This window comes from Pseudonaja textilis, chromosome 1 (genome assembly GCF_049901715.1).
Source record: "Pseudonaja textilis isolate UNSWEBS1 chromosome 1, rPseTex1.2, whole genome shotgun sequence".
In the NCBI taxonomy this organism is placed as follows: Eukaryota; Metazoa; Chordata; class Lepidosauria; order Squamata; family Elapidae; genus Pseudonaja; species Pseudonaja textilis.
The window spans coordinates 135841479-135863614 of NC_141990.1; the positions used below are offsets into that span (position 1 = coordinate 135841479).

The 22136-nt window shown below is 34.8% G+C and overlaps 1 protein-coding gene across 1 annotated transcript in view; it reads right to left on the reverse strand.

Moving 5' to 3' along the window:
* NBAS (NBAS subunit of NRZ tethering complex) overlaps window positions 1-22136 on the reverse strand; it is a 155618-nt gene that overhangs the window by 22200 nt on the left and 111282 nt on the right. Inside the window, exons 43-48 of the mRNA XM_026695307.2 lie at window positions 20434-20684; window positions 18210-18544; window positions 16770-16991; window positions 15366-15568; window positions 13185-13274; window positions 6288-6483 (exon numbers count right to left, since the gene is read on the reverse strand). Of these exons, the coding sequence (XP_026551092.1) occupies window positions 6288-6483; window positions 13185-13274; window positions 15366-15568; window positions 16770-16991; window positions 18210-18544; window positions 20434-20684 (1297 nt within the window). The remainder of the gene's footprint in view (window positions 1-6287; window positions 6484-13184; window positions 13275-15365; window positions 15569-16769; window positions 16992-18209; window positions 18545-20433; window positions 20685-22136) is intronic.

A 22136-nucleotide genomic window follows, 5' to 3' on the forward strand; every position in this document is an offset into this window, starting at 1 on the left:
CCTGTAAAGAAACCTGATGATTTTTGATGTCTAGTTGGTTTCATATAATCACTTGGTGATTATTATGCTAGATCCCTATACGTTGTTAGGGGGAATTCCATATGAATACAGGTATTTTAATGTGGTAGATTTGAAAGATGCTTGGACTTGCCCAGTAGTGAGGGCTGATCCAGATACACATCGAACTTGACAGTATCGATGGTTTGTTTTACCAGAGGGGGGTTCTTAGAAAGCCCTAGTTTGTTAGGACAAGCGTAGAGCAGGTCCTTGGGGTTTTTGAACTGCCTGTGGGTATAAAGGTATTACAGTATGTGAATGATTTGTTGGTATTAGGTGAGAAGAAGAGAGAAGTTGAGAAAGGTGTAAAATTGTAATATACCAAGAACTAAGAGAGCTCTTGTGTTGAGTTTGTCTGAGTTAAAGGGAACCTTTCCATTTGTTTGTATCGGTGGAAGAGGTGTTTGTTCTAGCTCAGGTGTGAGCTGGGAAGAAGAAGCTTATAATTTTGGGGTTTTTTGGTTGACAATTGATGGATTTAATAGTGCGTGGTTGGCCTTTGTGTATATAGCTGCTATGGCTATATTTGTGGGAGGAAATAGGAAGCTGACTTTTGGAAGTGCTTTAGTAGTAAGTGTTTTAATGCAGAAAGCATATGTGGTTTACATATGTTAAAATTTTTAAAGCTATTTTATTTGTTTCTTTCAACTGCCAGGAATTTAAATTCAGCTCAATTCCTTTTGGGAGAGAGACAGGAATGGGAAGATATAGAACTATACATGATTGTATTGAAGTTCTAGATTTACAGACAAAAGTGAGAGAAGATTTGGAATATATCCCAATAGAGGGGGGTATTAATTTGTTTATTGATGGATCTTTTGGAGTAAAGAATGCTTATCTGTTGAGTATTTTGTTTAGGTGTGCCAAGTGTTTGCTTTAGTGCAAGCTTTGAAACTTCTAGAAAATGAAGTGGGTAAAGAGTGACTGAAGTTATAGAATACTTGGCTATAATACATGTTGAAGCTAGTAAGAAGAGAATTTTTCAAAAGAGATTTTGGGAAATAGATTAGCAGATGAGGCTTATGTGTGTATGTATAGATACATGTATGCCAATAATGGTTTTAGTTCCTGTTTTAGAATGGGATGTAAAACCAGGTTTCACTGATGAAGAAGAGAAACAGATGATGTTAGAAAATGTAGAGTATGTAGATTGGAAGTGGTTAATAGAGATTGCAGATAGTTAATAAGCCTATTCTGAGAGACATAATAGAGAAGGTACACAAGGGCACTTATTGAGGAACACAAGTATTTGTGGATTTTGTGAAGAGAAAATATATTTGAAGAAGTATGTACATGATAGTTGTGCAAGTGAGTAGAAAATGTATACATTGTGTGTGAATGTGTATAATCCTGACAGGAGGAAGAGATTTGGCTATTTGGTTGTTTTAAAGAATATAAGTTGATTGTACTGTACTGTCAGCAGTGGGTACTTTTGAAATATCTGTTGGTGATTGTTGAATATTTGATTGGATGGCTGGAAGCTTTTCTGTGTGTAAGAGCACAAATGACTGTGAAGTTAATATTGGAACAGATATATAGATATAAATATATACAAATATAGATATGCATTGATAGTGCATTGATAGAGATGGAGGTACACAGTTTACTTTTCATGTGGTAAAAGGGTATAAGGAAAGAATTGGAAATGAATTGGCAATAGACCTGTTGTTTTTTTATTCCTCAGGTGGGATGAAGAATGAGAACTATAAAATAATACATTAAAGAAATTAATGTTAGCAATTCAATTATCCTGGATGAAATGTTTACCGCTAGCTTTATTGTGAGTGTGTACTTGTTTGAGAAAAGATGTTGCAATTTCACTGTATGAAATGATATGTGGAATACCTTATACTGGAAGTGTGGGTATGTCTAGAATTGTACTTGAAGATTTTTTTTTTGAAAATATATACAGGGACTGTCCCAGAGTTTTTCTCTTTTAAGGTCTGAAGGACTTTTGGCGCAAACACCACCGTTTGATTTCTGAGTGCATGATTTTAAGAGTGGAGACTGGGTCCTGATAAAGCAGTGGAGATCTTTGGGAAGCTGAGGCCTACCTGGGAAGGACCATTACAAGTACTGTGGACTACTGAGTCTGCTGTATGAACATGTGAGTGAGATTGGACACATCATTCGTGTGTGCAGGGATTTGTGGATCTGGTTCCTGTTTCCAGTGGAAGCAAGCTTCGCAAAGACTGGACTATTTATTTTCTATCTCTTTTAGATAGTGGGGATAGATAATTACATGTCTAGTTTAGCTTAGTTTTATGGAACTTTGGGATATATTGTTGATTATTTGGTTGAGGGTAATACATTTTTTTCCTTGCATTGTTGATTATTTTAAGAGATGAAATAATAGTTTGTTGTTCACAGGTATTGTGTCCTCTGATGCGGAAGAGGATAAAGAAGTGGATGTAAGTCCCCAAAGACCAGTTGTAAGTTTTGAAGTGTAAAACTACATACGTTAAGGTGGGTGGGGGCCTAGTCCATTTATGAATATGATGTTGATAGTGATTATTGCCTTATGTGGGCTAGGAATGGAGGCTTCTGAGGTATTGCCTGGTTATCTATTAACATGGCAATGGTTATGTTTCCAAACTGAACCCGACAGTATAGAATATGAAGGGCAGATATCACTGACATTGATGAAACCTATAGCTGAGGTTGGAATCTGTATAAGATCAGCCTTGAATGATGAGAAAATATTTGAGAAAATATCTAGCATGTAACCACACATATGACATTGTCATATGACATAAAGACTTGTCTAAGAGGATGGAACAACTATATGACCGTTTTGACATGTATGGCAATTATTCTACATGGAGGGAAGTAAGCAGTAGGGTGTCACAAGGTTCTGTCTTAGGCCCAGTACTCTTCAATATCTTCATTAATGACTTAGATGAGGGAATAGAAGGGGAACTTGCCAAATTTGCAGATGATACTAAGCTGGTAGGAATAGCTAACACCCAAGAAGATAGGCTCAAGATCCAGATGGATCTTGACAGACTAGAACACAGACTAGATTGGGCCATATCTAACAAAATGAAATTCAATGTAGTGAAAAGTAACAGTTAGGCAAGAAAAACCAAAAGTACACATATAGACTGGGTGAAACCAGGCTCAATAGCAGTAACTGTGAGAGGGATCTTGGAGTTTTAGTGGACAACCAGCTAAATATGAGCCAGCAGTGTGCAGTAGCAGCCAAAAAAGCTAATGCAATCCTAAATTGTATTAACAGAGGGATACAATCAAGTACTTCAAGGGAAGTACTAATGCCACTCTATAAAGCCTTAGTAAGACCACACTTAGAGTACTGCATCCAGTTTTGTTCACCACATTATAAAAAAGATGTTGAGACTCTAGAAAAAGTACAGAGAAGAGCAACCAGGATGATTAGGGGACTGGAGGCTAAAACATACAATGAAGGGTTGCAGGAACTGGGCTTGGCTAGTCTAGTAAAGAGAAGGACCATGGGAGACATGATAGAGGTCTTCCAATACTTGAGGGGCTGCCACAGGGAGGAAGGGGTCAAGCTATTTTCTAAAGCGCCTGTAGGCCAGACAAGGAATAATGGATGGAAACTGAACAAGGAAAGATTTAACCTGGAAATAAGGAGAAACTTTCTGACAGTGAGAACAATCAACCAATGGAACAGTTTGCCCTCGGAAGTTGTGGGAGCGCCATCATTTGAAACTTTCAAGAAGAGATTGGACTGCCATCTGTCAGAAATAGTGTAGGGTCTCCTGCTTGGGTGGGGGGTCGGGGTGGACTAGATGACCTACAAGTTCCCTTCCAACTCTGATTATCTGTTAAATCTGTTAAATTCTCTTTCCTATATGAGATTTAGAGCTTTGGAGAAGGGATTATTTATGCCATTTACTGAATTAAGAAGTACTCTAATGGAGTTGATCTTTTTGTGTAAAACAGTTTACCTAGTGCAAAATGTTCATTTAACTGGAAAGGTAGATGTACAGTTAGATGTTTTGAAGTACCAAGAATTTTACATAGAAGTGTAAGATACTGAAGGTAAAGAGCCTAATGCGAGGAATGAAAATGTTTTTCTGGAATTAATGAGAGTAGCTTTGAATAGTTTTTCTTTTGTGTGAAAGGAGAGACTACAGTTATGTCTATTTGTTTTATAGAAGTTCCAGAGTCAGAAATATTTTTTTAATGGCAGAGTTTGGAATTATTATACATCCTGATGATTATATTTTGTATAATTTTCAAAGATGATACTTTGTTTGGATTTCCTGTGAAGCCAACGAAATGGACTAATCATTAAAACTGACAGCTTTTCTAGCTTATGATTGTATTAAGTATAAACATCCAGATGACAAAACAATTTATACTTATTTGTTTACTGAAGTAGTTTTTTATTGTATGGAGATTGAAGACGTATGTGGAATGACACATGTGTTGTATTTACTTAGAGGTTGGTTTATGTTTTGTGGAGCATACGCATATACAGTGATACCAGTTAATACAATGGGTGTGCAATTGGTCATTTAATGACTGTTATGGCAACTGCCCATGCTAAGGATATAAACAAAGAAATTAAATTATATTATGAGGTGCTGAACATGAATCTGTGGATGAACATGTGAAGAAATATAGAGGAACAAGATTAATGTTTAGTGATGCTTCTTTTACAGAATGTGATGATATGTAAGTTGTGTTTCTGCTGTTGTAAAGCTAAGAAATCTAAGGTAAAACGTAAAACGTTTAGTCAGCAGGAAGTTAGGCTTATGTTGCGAGAGCCTGATGGAAATTCTCAGGTGTAAAATATTTACAAAAGAAAACGGTGCATTTGTCATAGGTGAAAATTTGGTTATTACAACCTGAGAATATAAAGAGCCAAACTGAAGCCATTTTCTGTTCGCAGTCTGACCTTTTAAAGTTCAGAACATTTATGTAATGTGTTTTCTGCTAGGAATAATACCAGAGTGCAAAACTATGTACTTGGCATAAGTTAGGGGTATGTGCTGGGGCGCTCTGACATTATAAATCACATTAAGAGATATTAATGGTTTTCTTATAATCTTCTAGTATTTGAATAACAGGAAATCTGACTCTAATGAGAATGTTGGAAGTTGCCCATAAAAGATTGGAACTTTCTTATGAAAACGTTATACAATGTCCATATACGGGAAACATGTGATTTGATAAACCTATATAAGCTCTATTCACTAAATGGAAATGTCTCCTTTGCTCCTAAACATGGTTTTGGAGTAGAGGGGTCCATACTGCAGTATTTTCCTTAATAAAGCATCCTATGGTTCAGATTATCAAAAGTCTGTTGATTCATTTTTATGTACTTCTCATAGTCTCCAACCTTGGCAACTTTAAGACTTATTAGCTGTAATAAAACAATACAAACATTGCATAGGAATTTATTTGCCAACGGAATAGTGCCACTGAAAATAAATCCAATTAATTCAAGGGGGAACCCAAATACCATTCCATAATTCAAAATGAAATCAGGGGCTACATGCAACACATAGAATGTTATGTTGCAAAGTGCCATTAACACTGAATGCTTCAGCTGCCATCCTACAGTAAAACGGTACCTGAAGACAGCCCAGCATATGGTTTTAACCAACTTTGGCTGATAAGAAAAAAACATAAGCAACACAAAAGCCGATGAACAGTTGGATGGGAAGTAATTACTCTACCGTCTAGAGTCACATAATTTTTAAAGAAACACATCCAGGAAGAAAGCAATGAAAAACAATGAAAAACAATATTCTTGTTACCAGGAAACCTATCTGGATGTACCCATGTAATAAGCCGGAACTGAGCTACTTAAGAGGAATGCTTTTAAGTATTACAAAAGACTAGAGAAAAACGAAATATAGTTCAGTTGATCAGAAAACCCTTGTACTCGCTAACGGTTTCCTGCTTTCTGAGAACCATATGCAATTTTAATAATGTATACTTAATATTGACTTATTTTCATGCTATATGCTCAAGAGCTATGTCTTTTAATTTACAGTTTTAATTTTATTAAAACTCATTAACAAACAGGAATTAGAAAATGAAAATTCACTCCAGATATTTATTGGTTTAAGAAAAAAAATAATTAGTACAAACAAGCTCCTATTTAACAGATTTGAGAAGAAACACGTAGGTGCTCTGTATGCCTAAATGATCAATGAAGGTCCAGCAACTACTGTTTTATAAATAACTTGCTTATTTGTAAAGAAGAAACATTGCCGTATGAGATTGCCTACCTGAGTATGGGGCCAATAGGCTTTGAGAACAGCTTGTGTTCTAAATAGTATAAGCAGCTTGCTATCCTCGTCGCTTAGGTGAAAAGCTTGCTCCAAAATCTGTAGCACTCTTATGCGAGGCTTCACTGGTAAAGAATCATCTCCGCAGTAGGGCCTAAGCCAAGCCAACAAATCATCTGAAGACACCAGATTCTCACTACAATCAAATCAAGACACACATCTGTTATTATTGGTTTTCATCTAATCGTATTCCATTAACAAATTCCATTCAGGTCCTTCTTGAATTAAGACAGCTGTCTCCAGCCTTTCCAACTTGCAAACCAGTGGGGGAAGAAGACAGAGGATAATTCTGAGTGAGCAGTGGGTGAAAATATGCAGAAATTAAACACTGAAGTACCTAACCTAAAAACTCTCAATAGATAGCAGACATCCTAGTATCTATTTTTAAATTATTCTTAACATTTATTCATAAGCAGTTGATAAATTAATTAAAATCTTAAGTTGAGAAAGCAGAATATCCTAATAGAAGCAAAGTAGTTCCCAGAAACCAACTGATTTGTCAGGAACAACCAAAGATTTCCCATTCAACATTTTCAGCAGCTCTATTATTACATACTATCCGAAAGTTGCATACTATACTTTTGTTTTGCCACTTCTGGGTGTTTTTAAACCAATTCATTTTCTTTTCTTTTTTTTTGTAAATTTTATTTGAGTTTTCACAAAGAGAAAAAAAGTACAAATAAAACATCTTTTTTGAAAGTAGCGTAATCCCGGGTTACATTTCTTCGTACAGACACAAATTCAGGTTCATGCTCATTTTTACATTCTATTCCATATCTTATTACTATTTTACATTTTCTGCATAGCTTCTCCCCTCTTTTAATTTTCTCAATTTTATTTTAATTATCTCATCTCAATTCAAATCATTGTATTTATATTTTTTGTCTGTCCAGTTTCAATTATCTATTATTTTTTCTCATTAAACAAAATTTCTCCTGTAGTTACTGATTGGAGTATGACGCCTTTATATCTTTTAAGTTTATCCATTTAACTCTTATTTAGGCTTCAATATATACCCTAAAGTTATAACATTCAATATAATACATGACTTCCATTTGGATTCTGCTTGGTACATTCTTAAAATACACACTATATTCTTAAAAAAAAAAGAAAAAATTATAAATGTATGTAATTAAAACAACACATTCCATTCCAATTCAATTCTATCATTAATATTAATATTCATTAAAGTCTTAACTTCTTTAACATTACTTTTTAATTAAATATCATACTTCTATGGGAACAATTATAAGCTTTCCATAATTAATTCCCTGCCCCCTTCACTTATATTTTATAAAACATTAACTAAATAAAATGTTCCCATTCCTTCCTAATTCAATTTTCTCATTTATTTTATTTCACTTATTTTATTAACAAACATTTCACTAAATTACACTAACTATTTTATCCCTCATTTTAATCATACGTTGTTTCCAATTTTCTAAAGTTATTTCTATTACTAATATAACAATACAATCTTATGTACCGTTACAGAATCCCTTTTTCAGTTAGATTTTCACCCATTATCTCTAAATAGGTCCTGTTTCTCTATATCTTGCTCCAGTCCTTTGTAACTTCTTTTCCTTTCCTTCCTCCCTCTCTTCTTCTCTCTCCCCTTTTTACCCCCTTGTTGCTCTACCTCTATTTCTCTCTTCTGTGTTCCCCTTTTCTGTTGCTTTCCAGTATTATACTTATTTTTTGAATTATTTTTCTTTTCTTTGGTTGTTTTTTTAAATCTTAAATTCTCCATTCTCTTTCCCCCCTTTCCTTTTTCTTCCCCACATAAAATTACTTGTTCATTAAAGATGGCTTCTTCTTTGTCCCAGTCTTCTTGTTTTGCAGACGTTTCTTGTTGTTTCTCATAGTTCCAAATCTCCATTTCTAAGAATTGAAAAATGAAGCCAAAAGAACCCTTCCCTTCTTGTGCATCTTTTTTGTACTTTTTAAGATCATTTTCAATTCATTCAGAAGTGGTGCTATTTTAAAAAAATTTAAACAACCACCCGATTGATTTTAGTCATTCAAATGTAATAACCAAGAATCCAAAGATCACCAAATAATCCAAGTACACGCAAGCTGTTTGTTTTTTTGTTTTTTTCACTTTCTCTTCCTGGGGTTACTGTTTAGTTACAAAGTTTCAGTTAAAATGTATCTTTTAGAAGTCTTGTTGAAGTTTTACTGTAGATTCTTTTTAATTCCAGGCAGTCTCCTCCCTCTTCCAGATGCTGCCCTTATTCTTTTTCTCTCCTTTCCTGCTTATGAAAAAAAAATTTTTTAGTGTCCAGAAATCTTTATCCCTTTGGCATTTTGTTTTATTTTCAGCTTAATTGCCTATTGATGTCAAAGCGGATTTTTCCAATTTCTTATTTAAGTCTCTTAGTTGTCAGTATAGGGAAGGAGAGAGAAGAAAAAAAATAGCCAAACCTTTCCCTTTTCACTTTCCTTCGCTTCCGACTCTTCTTTGGGAGCGATGTTATATTTTGTAAGTTTAAATTCCAGGGTACATTGTTGCTTTTACAATTTAACCCGGTCAGCCAAAACTTTCACTTCTTATCTTCCTCCTGCACATTCTTTTCTGGTCGAATTCTTCTTTGTGGTGGCCATTTCTGACCACCGCTGCAACTGCCTTTGGGAAAGGGAGTAATGGCCAGCTGAGGAGGAGAGGTGCAGCTCTCCTCAACCCTTCTGGCGGTCTCCCCCCCTCTTCACCACCTCTACAAGGTGGCTTAGCCCTGAAACCAGCCGGCTCAGGGCGCTCCAGTGGCGAGTACAGATCGAAGCCTCAGAGAGACGAGGTTTCAGTCTGTCGCGGAAGAGACTTCAAACCGGAAGCCGGCACAAATTTATTTTCAACAAAATTATTTTAACATCTCCTTATGGCTATTTTTCATATAACACAATCTACGTTAACTGCTGGTCAGGAAAATTAAATAGCATTCTGACTACACAAAGGAGACTGTGCGTTTCTTGTCACTAGAGAAAATCTGTACTCTAGTGCCTATTCAGTTTTTCAAACAACACTATTTATATAGTCAAATGCCAAAAGCTGCAGAATATAAAAAGAAGGTATCTGCAAATTTTTGCTTATTGACAAAAACAGAAAACAAAACAAAATTGAATTCTTGAAGAAGTAAAGTGGTCAATTAGAATAAAAGAATGGAGAAAGGCCATGGTAATTAAATTATCTATATGAACATTTAGCCTTCTCAAGCCCCCTCAGGTCTGTCATTCTTTAAATTATTATGTGTTCAAATTCAGAAAGCAAAACTTTGAAAGTTGCTCCTGCCAAATTGTGACATTTTCTACCAGGATTCCCATTTGTTATGTTCTTGATTTAATTCATTTTGCAATGCTTCTTTCTAACAAGTTTTAGATCATGTTGTTGCCAATCTGTGGTTCAAGGTATACTTGTGGGAGAAATCAGGATCTTAGCACAAGAAAATAGTCAACTTGTTGGTTTATGTTTAGTTCCAACAAACCTAATGCTCTACTTTGCAGTCAACCTTAGGTTGTAGCTCTACCCCTCTTCAGATTCCTCAAAAGTAACTACTGTATTTTTAGTTCCCCCCTCTCCCCCGCCCACAAAAAAACTGGCTTTACAGTGTAGATGTGCACTTAATTCCTGATTAGCACGAACCTCTTTGGGACACAATCTTTATCTGAAAATAAGATGTAAATACAATACTGAATCCATACTAGTATGTGGAAGCTATTGAAGTGACATGCTTTTCCCACGTGTTCTCCTAGATATGCTTCATACTGTTGCCTTTTATCTGCCCAAACCTGGAACCAAGCCATATTGAACAGAAAATATTTTATTCTGTCCTATTTTCAGCAATAACTGTTCTACAACATGAGGTACTGCTTCTTTTTAATACATTTTATTCACCCACAAATCCTTTAGGATTAGTCTTTTAATATCTTCCTCCTCTATTTTTTTTTGAGGGAAGGCTGTGGAGCTGTCTTTAATTTAACCTTTCCTATTTTCTCCAAACAGCTGCTCTTATTCTCCTGTGCTAGAGTTAATCCATTTGAGTCTGATCTGTTCCTTCAAAACATCGCATGAATAGCAATACTGCAACAAACAAAATGGCACTTTCTGTTTATTTTAAAAGTACACAAGAAGCAAATTAGAGAAAAGAAGGCAGAGCCTCCTCACTGATGAACTGTAGATTGCGACTCTCTGCGGCTATGGTCCATGCTCTTTCGTTGGAGATTTAAGAAGGCAATCAAAAGGGGGAATACCTGTGAAATCAGGAAAGGCAGAAAGACCCAGCAGAAAAGGGGAAAGGAAGATATTAAGAAAGAGAGGGATATAAACTGGAATGAGAAAAGATATGGGGAAAAGAGGGGGAGGAGAAGCAGTAAGAAACAGGTGCATGAAATAAAGAAATACGGAAATAGTAAAATGCTGAAAAGAAATAGTTTTTTCAGAGATAATGGTTGATGAATTAAAAAGGGGATTCTGCAGGGTGACAAGGGGTAATAAGAATATTTCTGCAATTAAAAATATCTAGAAAATAGGGTAATATAGATACTGATAACTCCTATTAAAAATCAAGGGGGGGGGGAAATATGCTGTGGAATCCAACTGAAAAGATGTAATGATTATTATTGTAACTTCTTAAAAATAATGGTTTATTGGGAATCAAGATGAGGGAATAAAGGTATATTTTAATCATTGAGGTGTCACACTCAAAACAGTAAAAGGGGGGAAACCTATACTTGTTTTTGTTTTTTTAGTGTTAAAATTTGTATTAATCTAGAATTTATAAAAAGAATGTGTAATGGAAAGGGAATATGACAGACTAAAGAACCAACTAAATTAATAAGTTAATATAGACTATTAAAAGCAAGGAGAGACATTGGTAACTTTATTATTATTATTATTATTATTATTATTATTAGGCAAATACATATTGTTTATCTTTATTTTTAAAATAAATATTAAAGGATTATATTTGAAATAATTGAAATGAAACAAAAAGATGTTTCGATTGAGATTAATGAAAGAGGCTAGAATTAATGTGTTTGTTTCTCTCCTTACTGAAAATTTGGAATGGAAAACGTAATAATAGAATTAAGTATGCATATATGAATGTATAATTGCTGTCATATTTGTATGTAAAGGTGATGACCCGGAAATATGTTGTCCACTAAAAAGAGATTTTTCTTTTTAATGTGAAAAAATGAATAAAAATTTGTTTTAAAAAAAGCAAATTAGAACAGGAAGTTCCCTAGAAATAATTGACTAAATAATAATAACAGACTAATAATAGCTGACTATAAAGTAAAAAAAACTATGTTATTTCATTATAAAAGAAGTAGCATAAGCTGTAACAGGTACAGATAACTTTTCTTGATCTAATACACAGACTGTATCTTGAATGACAAATCTGTGGTTTGATGAAACATACAAACAATCTTAATAAGATTAATAAGATTGTTAATAAGACTTATTCAAGTTATCAGGAAAACCACAGGTAACCATCTCAGGCAACCACCACCCATTTTACTAGCTCTAAAAGACTATATATCTTTATTTGTATAAATAATGCTTGTTATATTCACTGATATTTCAACTTGACACTGGGTTTTTTTTTCAAACGAAAAGAAGCAGCAGGTAGCATGTGATTTATATTTGAAGTAACACTGCTGTAGTCATTCTAACAAGACAGATGAGAACATAATATCATCTAGAAGAAACCAATTCAACCTGTCTGAAAGTGCTGAAATAATATAAGCTGACAGTTTAAGTTATCATTTCATAAAAACTTCAAAATTTATTTAGCCTATGTACTCTTTTTCCATCTCTCAAAGAACTGGTGCTAAATTAGAAATGAGTTTTTGGAGGAAGTGACATTTTGGAATGTAAATTAAAAAGTTGATAAATTAAAAAGAAAGCAGTTGAGGCCTTGGCTTCAAAAGTTAGGCAAGCTCATTTTTCAGATAACTGTATCTTCCGAAAGGTAACAATTTATATTTAGTTCCTACAACATCTGAAGGATACAAAGATAAATAACGTTTCATGGAATACAGGTCTAAGACCTTATTATAGTAATATTGGTATTTCAAAATTTGTCTTTCTAGTAGAGTTTTATATGGATCTGTGACTAGGTTCTTTGGGCTTTTCCCTGGGGAAAATGATAGCATGCACAACAAACAGTGGTTCAAACAAACAATGGTTGTTTTGGAACTAATAACTTGACAAGTTATAGCAGGATGGATATGGGAAGTGCCTATCTGAGAAAGTTTGCTGCCAAACATACAAAGTGGAAGTTTAAAGGCTTCAGATCCACTGGTTGGTATGGAACTATCTGATTCCAACAGAACATATGGGACTACATAAGAAAGAAAGAGAGTGAGAAAGAGAGAGAGAAATGAGAAAGGATAGTAGGATGCATACTGTGAAAAGGACAGATTCCTGAGAAAAAGCTACAAAGCTGCAGGTTTCTGAATAGGGCACAGAATAGGACTCTGAAATTAAACATATGGATGTGTGAAGAAAGCATTTCAAATTTGGCAGGAAATTAGTATGGACAACAAAACCAGAAAGCATCTCAAACCTGCTGACTATTTGCATGAGTAAAACCACCGCTGAATATAGCATACAAGATAGGAAACAAAAGTAAAATATTTTTTGGCATAGGTTGCAAGTCTGCTCATAAGCTGGTCCCATTTACTCTGCTACAACACCCTTCTGGTTTTGGAGGGATCCACAGCATCATTTCTAAACTGTTAGATTTAATCCAGGTTTTTACAATTAATTCAAATTTGATGCATATTCTTTTTTAGCAGCTGTAATCATGTTTCACATTAAACCCTCAAAACTCTTACCCATTTTCAGCACTTGTGTGGACAGCAGAGACAATGTCTTCCAATATCTGAAAAGGATCTTTCTGAAAAAAATGCTGCTCACCTTCTTCACTGTCAAAGGAGTAAAACAGAAAGATGCTTATTTGAAATCAATGTTTTAGAAATCTTAAGTCCTACATGTATAAACATTGTGTGCTTCTTATCAAACACTACACAAGTAAAAATTACATGAAAGATACACTGACTGAGTTTATCCCAAGTTTGTTTGCTTAGTTTTGGTTCAATGTGATATGTGAATCCAGCCATTTGTGAATCTGAAAACAATCTATGGCTTACTTAAGCTGAATGAACCCAAATCTTGTTTTTTAAACAAGCCCTGATTTAGTGCTACTATGAATTCAACTTTCATAACTGGCTTTGAACTCAACTTTCATAACTGGCTTTCGTAACTGTCTGTGTAGTTCTTTTAAAGAGAAAGTAAGACACAAGATCCCCTCTAATTAATAATAAAAAGTATTTCATTTGCCAGGAAAGTTGTCACATTAATCAGTATTAACAAACCACAGCTATAAAAACAGTAATATGAAAGCATGTTAAAGAACTATCTGACATGTACTGAAATTGCTTTGTTGGTTCAAAATCCTGAACAATTAGGCATCTAAAGCAGGGGTGTCAAACTTGCATCGTCACGTGAGGTATCAGGACTCCCCCCCTTTGCTAAACTGGGCGGGGGCGGGGCCAGCACATGGTGCATCTGGCCGGAGAGTCTGACAACCCTGATCGAAAGGGTTATTAAGGCTTATTTCCCAAGAGCCACAACAGTAATAACACTGAGATCTCTGCAAGATTCTTGGCTTCAACTCTGTTAGAAATTTTTCTGGCAAAAAATACATTCAGAGTATAATTTTCTCATTTCAAGCATAGAAACAAGCTATACCAAGTTTTTTAAAATTCTTCTATTGCATAACTACTTAGTTTCTTGGAAAAAGGGGAAAAGTTTACGACAATAGGACCTTCGCAAAGCAAGCTGTTGATAGGGTCATGCTAACCCCAGTTTAACATGTACAGATTTAAATATTACTGTCCACTTAACAGTTCAATATTTCATGAGTGGAACTTCAGTATTTTATGCTTAAACTAATTCCACCGATTAATTTGTATTAATTAATTACTTTGTATTACATAAGTTCTACTTCTACATTTACTACAGTGTAGTAATTTATATATACTTTTATCAATGTTTTAGAAACATCTGAGATACTAAGCATTTTACTGTTGCAGTTTAGTTTTTAAATTTTCTCTACCAATATTTTCTTTTATGCTTTCAAGATGCTGCCTGATTAATTTCATGCTCTCACATTGCTTAACTATGTGTGGTAGAAAAGGCCAGTAAACAAAAAGGTAAGACTTGTTTACTGTTACAAAGAAAGTAATATATTTCAATTCACTCTTAAAAAGTATTATGTGAGAGAGTATCTAGACTGTTAAGCCATTTTCATCTTAACATTCAGTGAAATTAGTTAGAAGCCCGTCAAATGGTTGATATATTTGTGATGCTACAGCTAATGCCAATTTATAATCTGAAAAATATATCAAAAAGTATAGTTGCTATTATTCATGAAGTGCAAATTTTCATGGCTGCTATTTATTGATGAAATGACTTGTGGGTAATGCTGTGTAAGACAGTGAATATGTGCTGACATTTCTATTGCCTCTTTAATAATTGCCTCACTAATAAGCATTCATAAATATCCAAATAATTTAAATGAGGAGAAGTGTTATTAACTGTCATCTACTTAGCCATTAGTGACTGGTTGTGGGCTGATTAGATACCAACTTCCACCCTTTTCTTTTAATGTGCTTTTTAAAAAGAATATTGGGCACTTTTGTAAAGACCCAGTATAAAATAGTTTAATGAAATAAATAGAACGCAAAACTCCAAAAAAAGAAGTTGATGTATGTAAAACATCATGTAAAACATCACCATGAAAAGAAGTTGATGTATGTAAAAGCCCAGCATTAAGTACCTATTTGCTTACATAAATGGATTTTTTTCAAAAGCAAAAGCAAAGCAAGGAACTTATGATACAATTCTATATATGTCTTCTTTTTTTAAAAAAAAAGATTGCTATAAGATTATACCGTGTCAATTATATTTAACAATACACTCTTAAAAGTTCTGAGATGCATAATTTAACTTGCCTCAAAGCAGCTATCACTCTGATTAGAGCTGTCTCAACCACATCCCTGGGTGAAAGTCCTAAATCTCCAACAGCAACATCCAATAATGTTTTTATCATGTTCAAAGGTTGTCCATCCAAGCACATTGTTACAACTTGTTCATGGATTCTTTTCTTTTCTGACCGGGATATATCATATTGATAGCCATAGTCTCGCAGAATTTTCTATAAGGGGAAAGCATTTAAGTCACAAAACTCAATATTTATTTCTGAAATTCGGAGTTTATTGCTAACCTGGAAATGACCTTTTCAGAAACAATGAAAACAAAAAGCTCCGAACTTTATTCCAATAAATTATGACAGACATCATTATTCCCACCACAGCACAAAGCAATTTGTAGAATTAATCTCATAAGAGTTACCTTAGGGATATTTATGGTATTATATTCTGTGTATGTAAAACAAAATCCACAACTTCCTTTTCTACCTTTCTTTTATAATTCTATTAATAATACAAAAATTACCATCAAGCAAAACTATTGCAGAATCCAAACCTATCGTAACACTGTCCTACCAGGCAGCTGATAAAGGTAAATGCAGATAATCCTGCAAGATTCAATTTAGGTCAGTCACCGGGACCAGAGGTTTACTCTTCCGACCTTTCAGACTCGTGCTGGAGGTCATCCTCAGAGAACTTCCCTCTACTGGAATACATACACATACACCGACCTAGATTGGATCTTGCAACATTGTCCTGGGACACATATATTTGCCTTCACACGTGATCCTCTTTTAATGATCACTCCCTCAGTGACCATTAAAACCTGAGAGAGTTGAATGAGTGCTAGTTGCAATTGATTCTTGAAGTTCTGTCTGTCGTAGCACCCTTAGGGACACATGATCGTGATCTGGGAACTTGACAGCCAGCCTGGATTTCCAACAATTGCAATGTCCTGCAGTCATATATTTGCAATGTGCAACCTTCCCTGCTGGCTTCCCACAAGCCAAATCAACAGGGGAGCCGCGAGAAAGTTGAGTGTTACAATCACAAGATCCTTCCTTGATGACCCATGTGCTCCTCACTTAAAGAGGGTAACCAGGGACTGCCAGAATTAACATTATGAAGCACATTACGTTGAGCTTTATGACAGTATCACTTAGTGATAGGCACTCTGGTCCAAATTACCATAGTTAAAAGTGAGGAGTACCTTTCCAAGTTTTAAAAAGAAGTGGGAAAAACAGTGATTTTGTCACCCAAATTATTTCAGCGTGAAATTAAATCTGGCTAGTTTTATGGTATGTTTTACAGAGTGAAACAAAACTAGATGAAGGCGGATGGGAAAATGTATTTATAAAACTAGCACAGAGCTTCTACTGTATATGATAGATAATCTTGATTTGGTTCAGCTAAATCGTTTTCACCTACCTGGTCACTGGTTTTCAGGTAAGAAATAAAACTATTACTAAGGGTTTCCAGATGTGCAAGGGACTGCTGCAGATGATTCAAAACATCTTCATAAGTGATTTGCCTGTGAACCGCAGCTTCTGTGAGGTCCCCCTCAGAAGCTCTTTTCCCAGCTTTTTCAGCTGAATGTTTCATCGACTTTATGGCTTTCTTTGTCATCTCTACCCGGGAGTCGACTGACAGCTGAAAAAAGATAATGCTCACTTCATCGTAAATTATCACTAGCATTTATAGTACAAGTGGTGCTTGAATGCACATGAATCGGGGATACTGAAACTGAATAATATACATTGATTAAAAGATTTCCTCTATATTTTTTATTTTAGTAAAGAACCAGAATGTGTTAAATGTAACAGAACATGAGCAAGAGAAAAAATTGTTTCTGAAAAGAGCTTTTGCCTTCAAAGTCTAATTCCATGCTATTTCTTTTTTCATGCCTATGTTTCTCTTGAATGATTCCATTATCTAATTTTTAAAAACATTTAAAAACACACAGAGACAAAACTACTTCCTTCCTTATAATAGCCTGTGGAAATCTTCATTCTTCAACTGGTTTGATAAATGCCTCTGAAGCTGTTGAAGTATTCCACTTAAAACAGTATTTTGAGTCAAGAGCTCAAAAGGATTAACAAGTAAACAAGGAAGGCAGTAAACTGAGCAATCCCATTCTTTCTCCAAATGAGTTTTCAAGCAGCTACATATTAGGATTTTCATAATGTTACTATGTTTGGTTGTTGCCAATTCCTCTACCTCAGACAGTTAATAATTTCTCAGGAGACAAAAATAAACCGTATCTCACTCAAGGACTTAAAAAAACCAGAAAGTTTTTCCACAGGGAGTTCAGAATTCTCAATGCAAACAATCTAACTCCATGGATCATAAAAGCCATGGTTTGTTTAGCCATGGTTATAATTAGATAGATCCACATAACATACTAAACCATTAAATGTTCACACAGATTATGGGTTACTATGAAGTGTAAATTTAGTCATTATATCTACTCTATAGTGAATATCAATCTTTATTTTTTACTGTAAAATTAAAACACAAAATATTTCCAAGTATTGTAGAGAAGCGTACATAGATAATCATCTTTATGTGTGTTCCTTGTTTGAGAATGCCTGGGAATCAGAACTTCTTGAAAATAAGTTGTTGCTCTCAAGTAGCCTATTTTTTTTGCCAACTTGGATGGATCCAATAGCTTCCATTATTGGAGCCTCTTCCTGACAACATTCAAATGCTGATTTTTAAAAAAATGATAATTTGTTTTGATATTTTCCATATATTTTTCTCTGTGCTTTGCCCAACTATTTAGAAACCCTGATTTTTGTCTATGTCTGGCACTTTTTACACTAATAAAAGGAAGTCATACACATAATGCTGTTATAAAATAATACTTACTTTGGTGACAGCCTTTGAAGAAAAAGTAATTTCATCCAGAAAATTGATAATATCTCCTGGGCAAAGTCTATCAAAGTATTTGGCACATATGTCATAAGAATGAAGCCATTCTGGTGGGGTTTCTGGAACCTTTTTAATCAGATGGGAATCCCCTTTCCAGAACACTTTTTTAATCAAGGCAGCATAGACAGAGCTAGGAGAAAGCAACCTTCCATCTTTTCCTGGGATTTTAGGAGCAAGCTTGGAAATCGGAAGAATATTTTGACTTGTGAGGATCGGATCCAAAGCTTCCAGAGGGTCTGCATTTTCTTCCGTTAGTTTTTTATAATTAAGACCTGTCAGCCAAAAAAGAAAAAAACACGAGTAGCAGTCCTTATGGATCAACTATGTAGAAATTGAAATAAAATGTGAAACACGATTTATGGATGTCGGGATCCGATTACCAGTGCATAATTTTCATCATATTACAGTAAATACTTTCCTCCAATTTAAGGCATGGAATATTATGTTATTATGCTATGCAAGGTTTTAACAGAGAAACAAGTAGGCAGAGAAAAGGAGGGAGGAATACCAAAGCCTCAAAGAGGAGACTCGTTTAACTTCCCACTTCATGAGCTTTACAGTTGTTACAACAGGATAAAGTGATATAAATTTGTCACTCTTCCTACCACTCCTAGATCAAAATTACACATGATGACAGTTTTACCAGCCATCAGTATCTTCAAAGGGCACTAAAAAGCATTTTCATGTGTACTAAATTTTATGTTTAAAACACCTCTGGACGGAGGAGTTTTATCTATTTTATAGATGTGGGTGAATTCTGTTCTAATTAATCTCTCTTAGATGGCATATTCCCATACACTTTTATTTAGAAATAAATCCCATGAGAGAATCTTGAATAAAAATGACCATAGCTTCAGTATACTTTTGTAAGTTTTGGCTAGAACTTGTAGCAGGCATGGGAACTGGGAACTGGATGTTATCCGGGCCCAAAACTTCATTAAAACCCCTTCATGACATCAGTCCTTGTGCACCACTTCTTGGTGTCGCCCATTTTTCCAGGGATAATATGAGCAGCCATGTTTTTCTAAACTCTCTTCACAAAGAAAATGTTCCATTATTTATTTTCTCCAAGGGGAAAGATACGTATTGGACAAACTAGAAAAAAATCAAGATCTGATTATGCCTTCCCTGGTTGATAGTCCTCAGGCCTGATCTTTTCTCAGCTAAGAAAAAAAATAGTGTAGGTGAAATGGATCCTGCAATTCATCTGCAAGGGGAGAATAAGCAGGTCAGAAAAAGTCAGGATCTATTCCGTTGCCTCATCATTTGTACCTATCATATTGGAATGGACAGTCTAATAGAGTGGAATAGCCCAGGGAATACAGGTTTTCCAATCCTGTTTTAAAGCAGCAGCTCCCAGCCTTTTCTTCGTATAGGGAACTAAAATAAAATAATAATATATAAAGCCAAAAATTGTACACAACACCTACAGTGCCATGATGCATATGATTACTCCATTGTTCTGCAACTTTTTTTTTAATAAAAATGGCAGAAATGTCAGTCTCCAAATCCATTTTTAGAGAAATGGTGGTAGGCATTAGAATCATTGGATATCAGTCTAATTCTCAAACTGAGGCAGTAGATGTGGTCTCAATGTAAAATATAGGCATCCCCTCCAGAATATCATCTTAACTTATATATAATATGAATCAAGTGAACATATCTACTATTACCATGAATTTAAGCCAATGTTCCCTCATAGGAAAACTAGATTGTTAAAAAAAAGTATACAACAATCTTGTGCATTTCCCATTTTTCTCCTTTATCTGTTCCATCAAGGTGGTCAATCATGGATCTATCTATCTATCTATCTATCTATCTATCTATCTATCTATCTATCTATCTATCTATCTATCTATCTATCTATCTGACAATGAATATCAGTGTCTGTGCTCATCTGCAAGAAGTCATCACTATATAGCACAAAGCCATGACAAAAAACATACCTTTATATCAATTAGTAAGTATCAATTGCACGGTCTATGAAGTAATGTACTAATTACCAAATTAATTGATCTCTATATGCAACTTTCTTTCTAATCTTAGGCAGAAACAAGCAGCTACACAGAAGATTAAATTCATCAAACAAGTGCTGAACTGTAGCCTAATCTTTAAAGGCATCCAGCTTTGCTACGTAGTTATGAATGTTAACAACTTGTACCTGGTGCAACCGCCTTGAATTTTTTCAGTAGTCGTATGTGAGTTTCAAGTTTGATGGTGTCTTTCACAAATTCAGAGCATGCACAGTTCTCAAGAAGTGTGAAATAGTAGAGTAAGCGCTGGTGATCCTTTCCTTCAATGATAGGATATACATATTTGGTCATATGCTCATGAAATGCTTTGGGAACAGTTTTCAGAGACTCAAATAGGCCAAGACTTTTTGCCCGGTCTTCTATTGCAGCTGTGGACAAACTGCATGGAAAACAAAGGAAAATGTAATCAACGAAACAACATCGATTTATCAATTTAATTTCTGCTGAATACTGGATGATGTTATCAATATTAAGTATGCATTTTTTTTCAAAAGCAGGGGTCCTTTGCATTAAATACTAAGCTATCATCTGCAAACCAATTGTCTAGCTCACGAGCACAATTATTCACCGTTCTAAATACTCAGCAACTTTTTGAAGGACATAATAAAACAAATCAAAGCATTTAAATATTATGTTCTAATAATTTAATAATTATAAGCTTTTATTTGTAATTTAGAATGGTACTGCTACATAGCAAAAAATTAATAATAAAAAGAAACAATAAAATTGTGCAGGGCAACATTTATTAAAATAATTTTTGATTTTAAGCAGTAGAAATAAGAAACAAATCAAAGGAAAATTTCTTGGTTTGGTGAGGATTTTGTCCAAATGAATCAAAAGTGTGTGATTTTCTAACAACGCCAGTTTAATGTTTAGGATAGGATAAGGTAGGATAGGATATCAGAGTTGGAAGGGAGACTGGAAGTCTTCTAGTCAAACCCCTGCTCAATCAGAAGACCCTATACCATTTCAGACAAGTAGCTTTGGTGCGTCTTCTTAGAAAGCGATGGAACATCCACAACTTCTGAAGGCAAGCTGTTCAACTGGTCAATTGTTCGCACTGTCAGAAATTTCTCCTTAATTCTAGGTTGGATTAATTTCCACCCATCATTTCTTGTCTTGCCTTCTGGTGCTTTGGAAAATAAGTTGACTCCCTCTTCTTTGTGGCATCCCTTCAAATATTGGAACACTGCTATCATATCACCCCCTAGACTTTCTTTTCACTAGACTAGCCATGCCCAATTCCTGCAACGGTTTTCATATGTTTTAGTCTCCAGTCCCCTTATCATCTTTGTTGCTCTTCTCTGCACTTTTTCCAAAGTTTCAACATCTTTTTTATAATGTGACCCAAACTGGATGCAGTATTCCAGGTGTGGTTTACTAAGGTTTTGTAAAGCGGTACTAGTACTTCACATGATACACTGAATATTCAGTATAAACAGTAAGGGACTGCTTTCCTTTTGCTTCTACCCCAATTTCATTTAGGTTTCTACCTGTACTTCTAAGAGGTACCATCTGTTTCCATTCACTATCTGCTTCCATGCCTCACAGCCCTCTGTTCAAAGGTGAATCAGTTAAGTATTTATCCTAGGTCCATGTTATTAGATGGCTTTCTTATTGATATAAAATTTGTTCAACATTCAGCAGGCTTCTTTTTATCTAAACTGGGTGGTTGCTTAGCAACGTGTACATGTTGCTGTAGCTAAATTTCTCCTGGAATTATACGCAACAGCAGTAGGACCTACGTATTAACTACCGATTTTCTAAAGATACTGAAAATTAAGCACTCAGCCAATTTGCCTGTAGCTTTCTACTTTGTGTCACTGCAAAG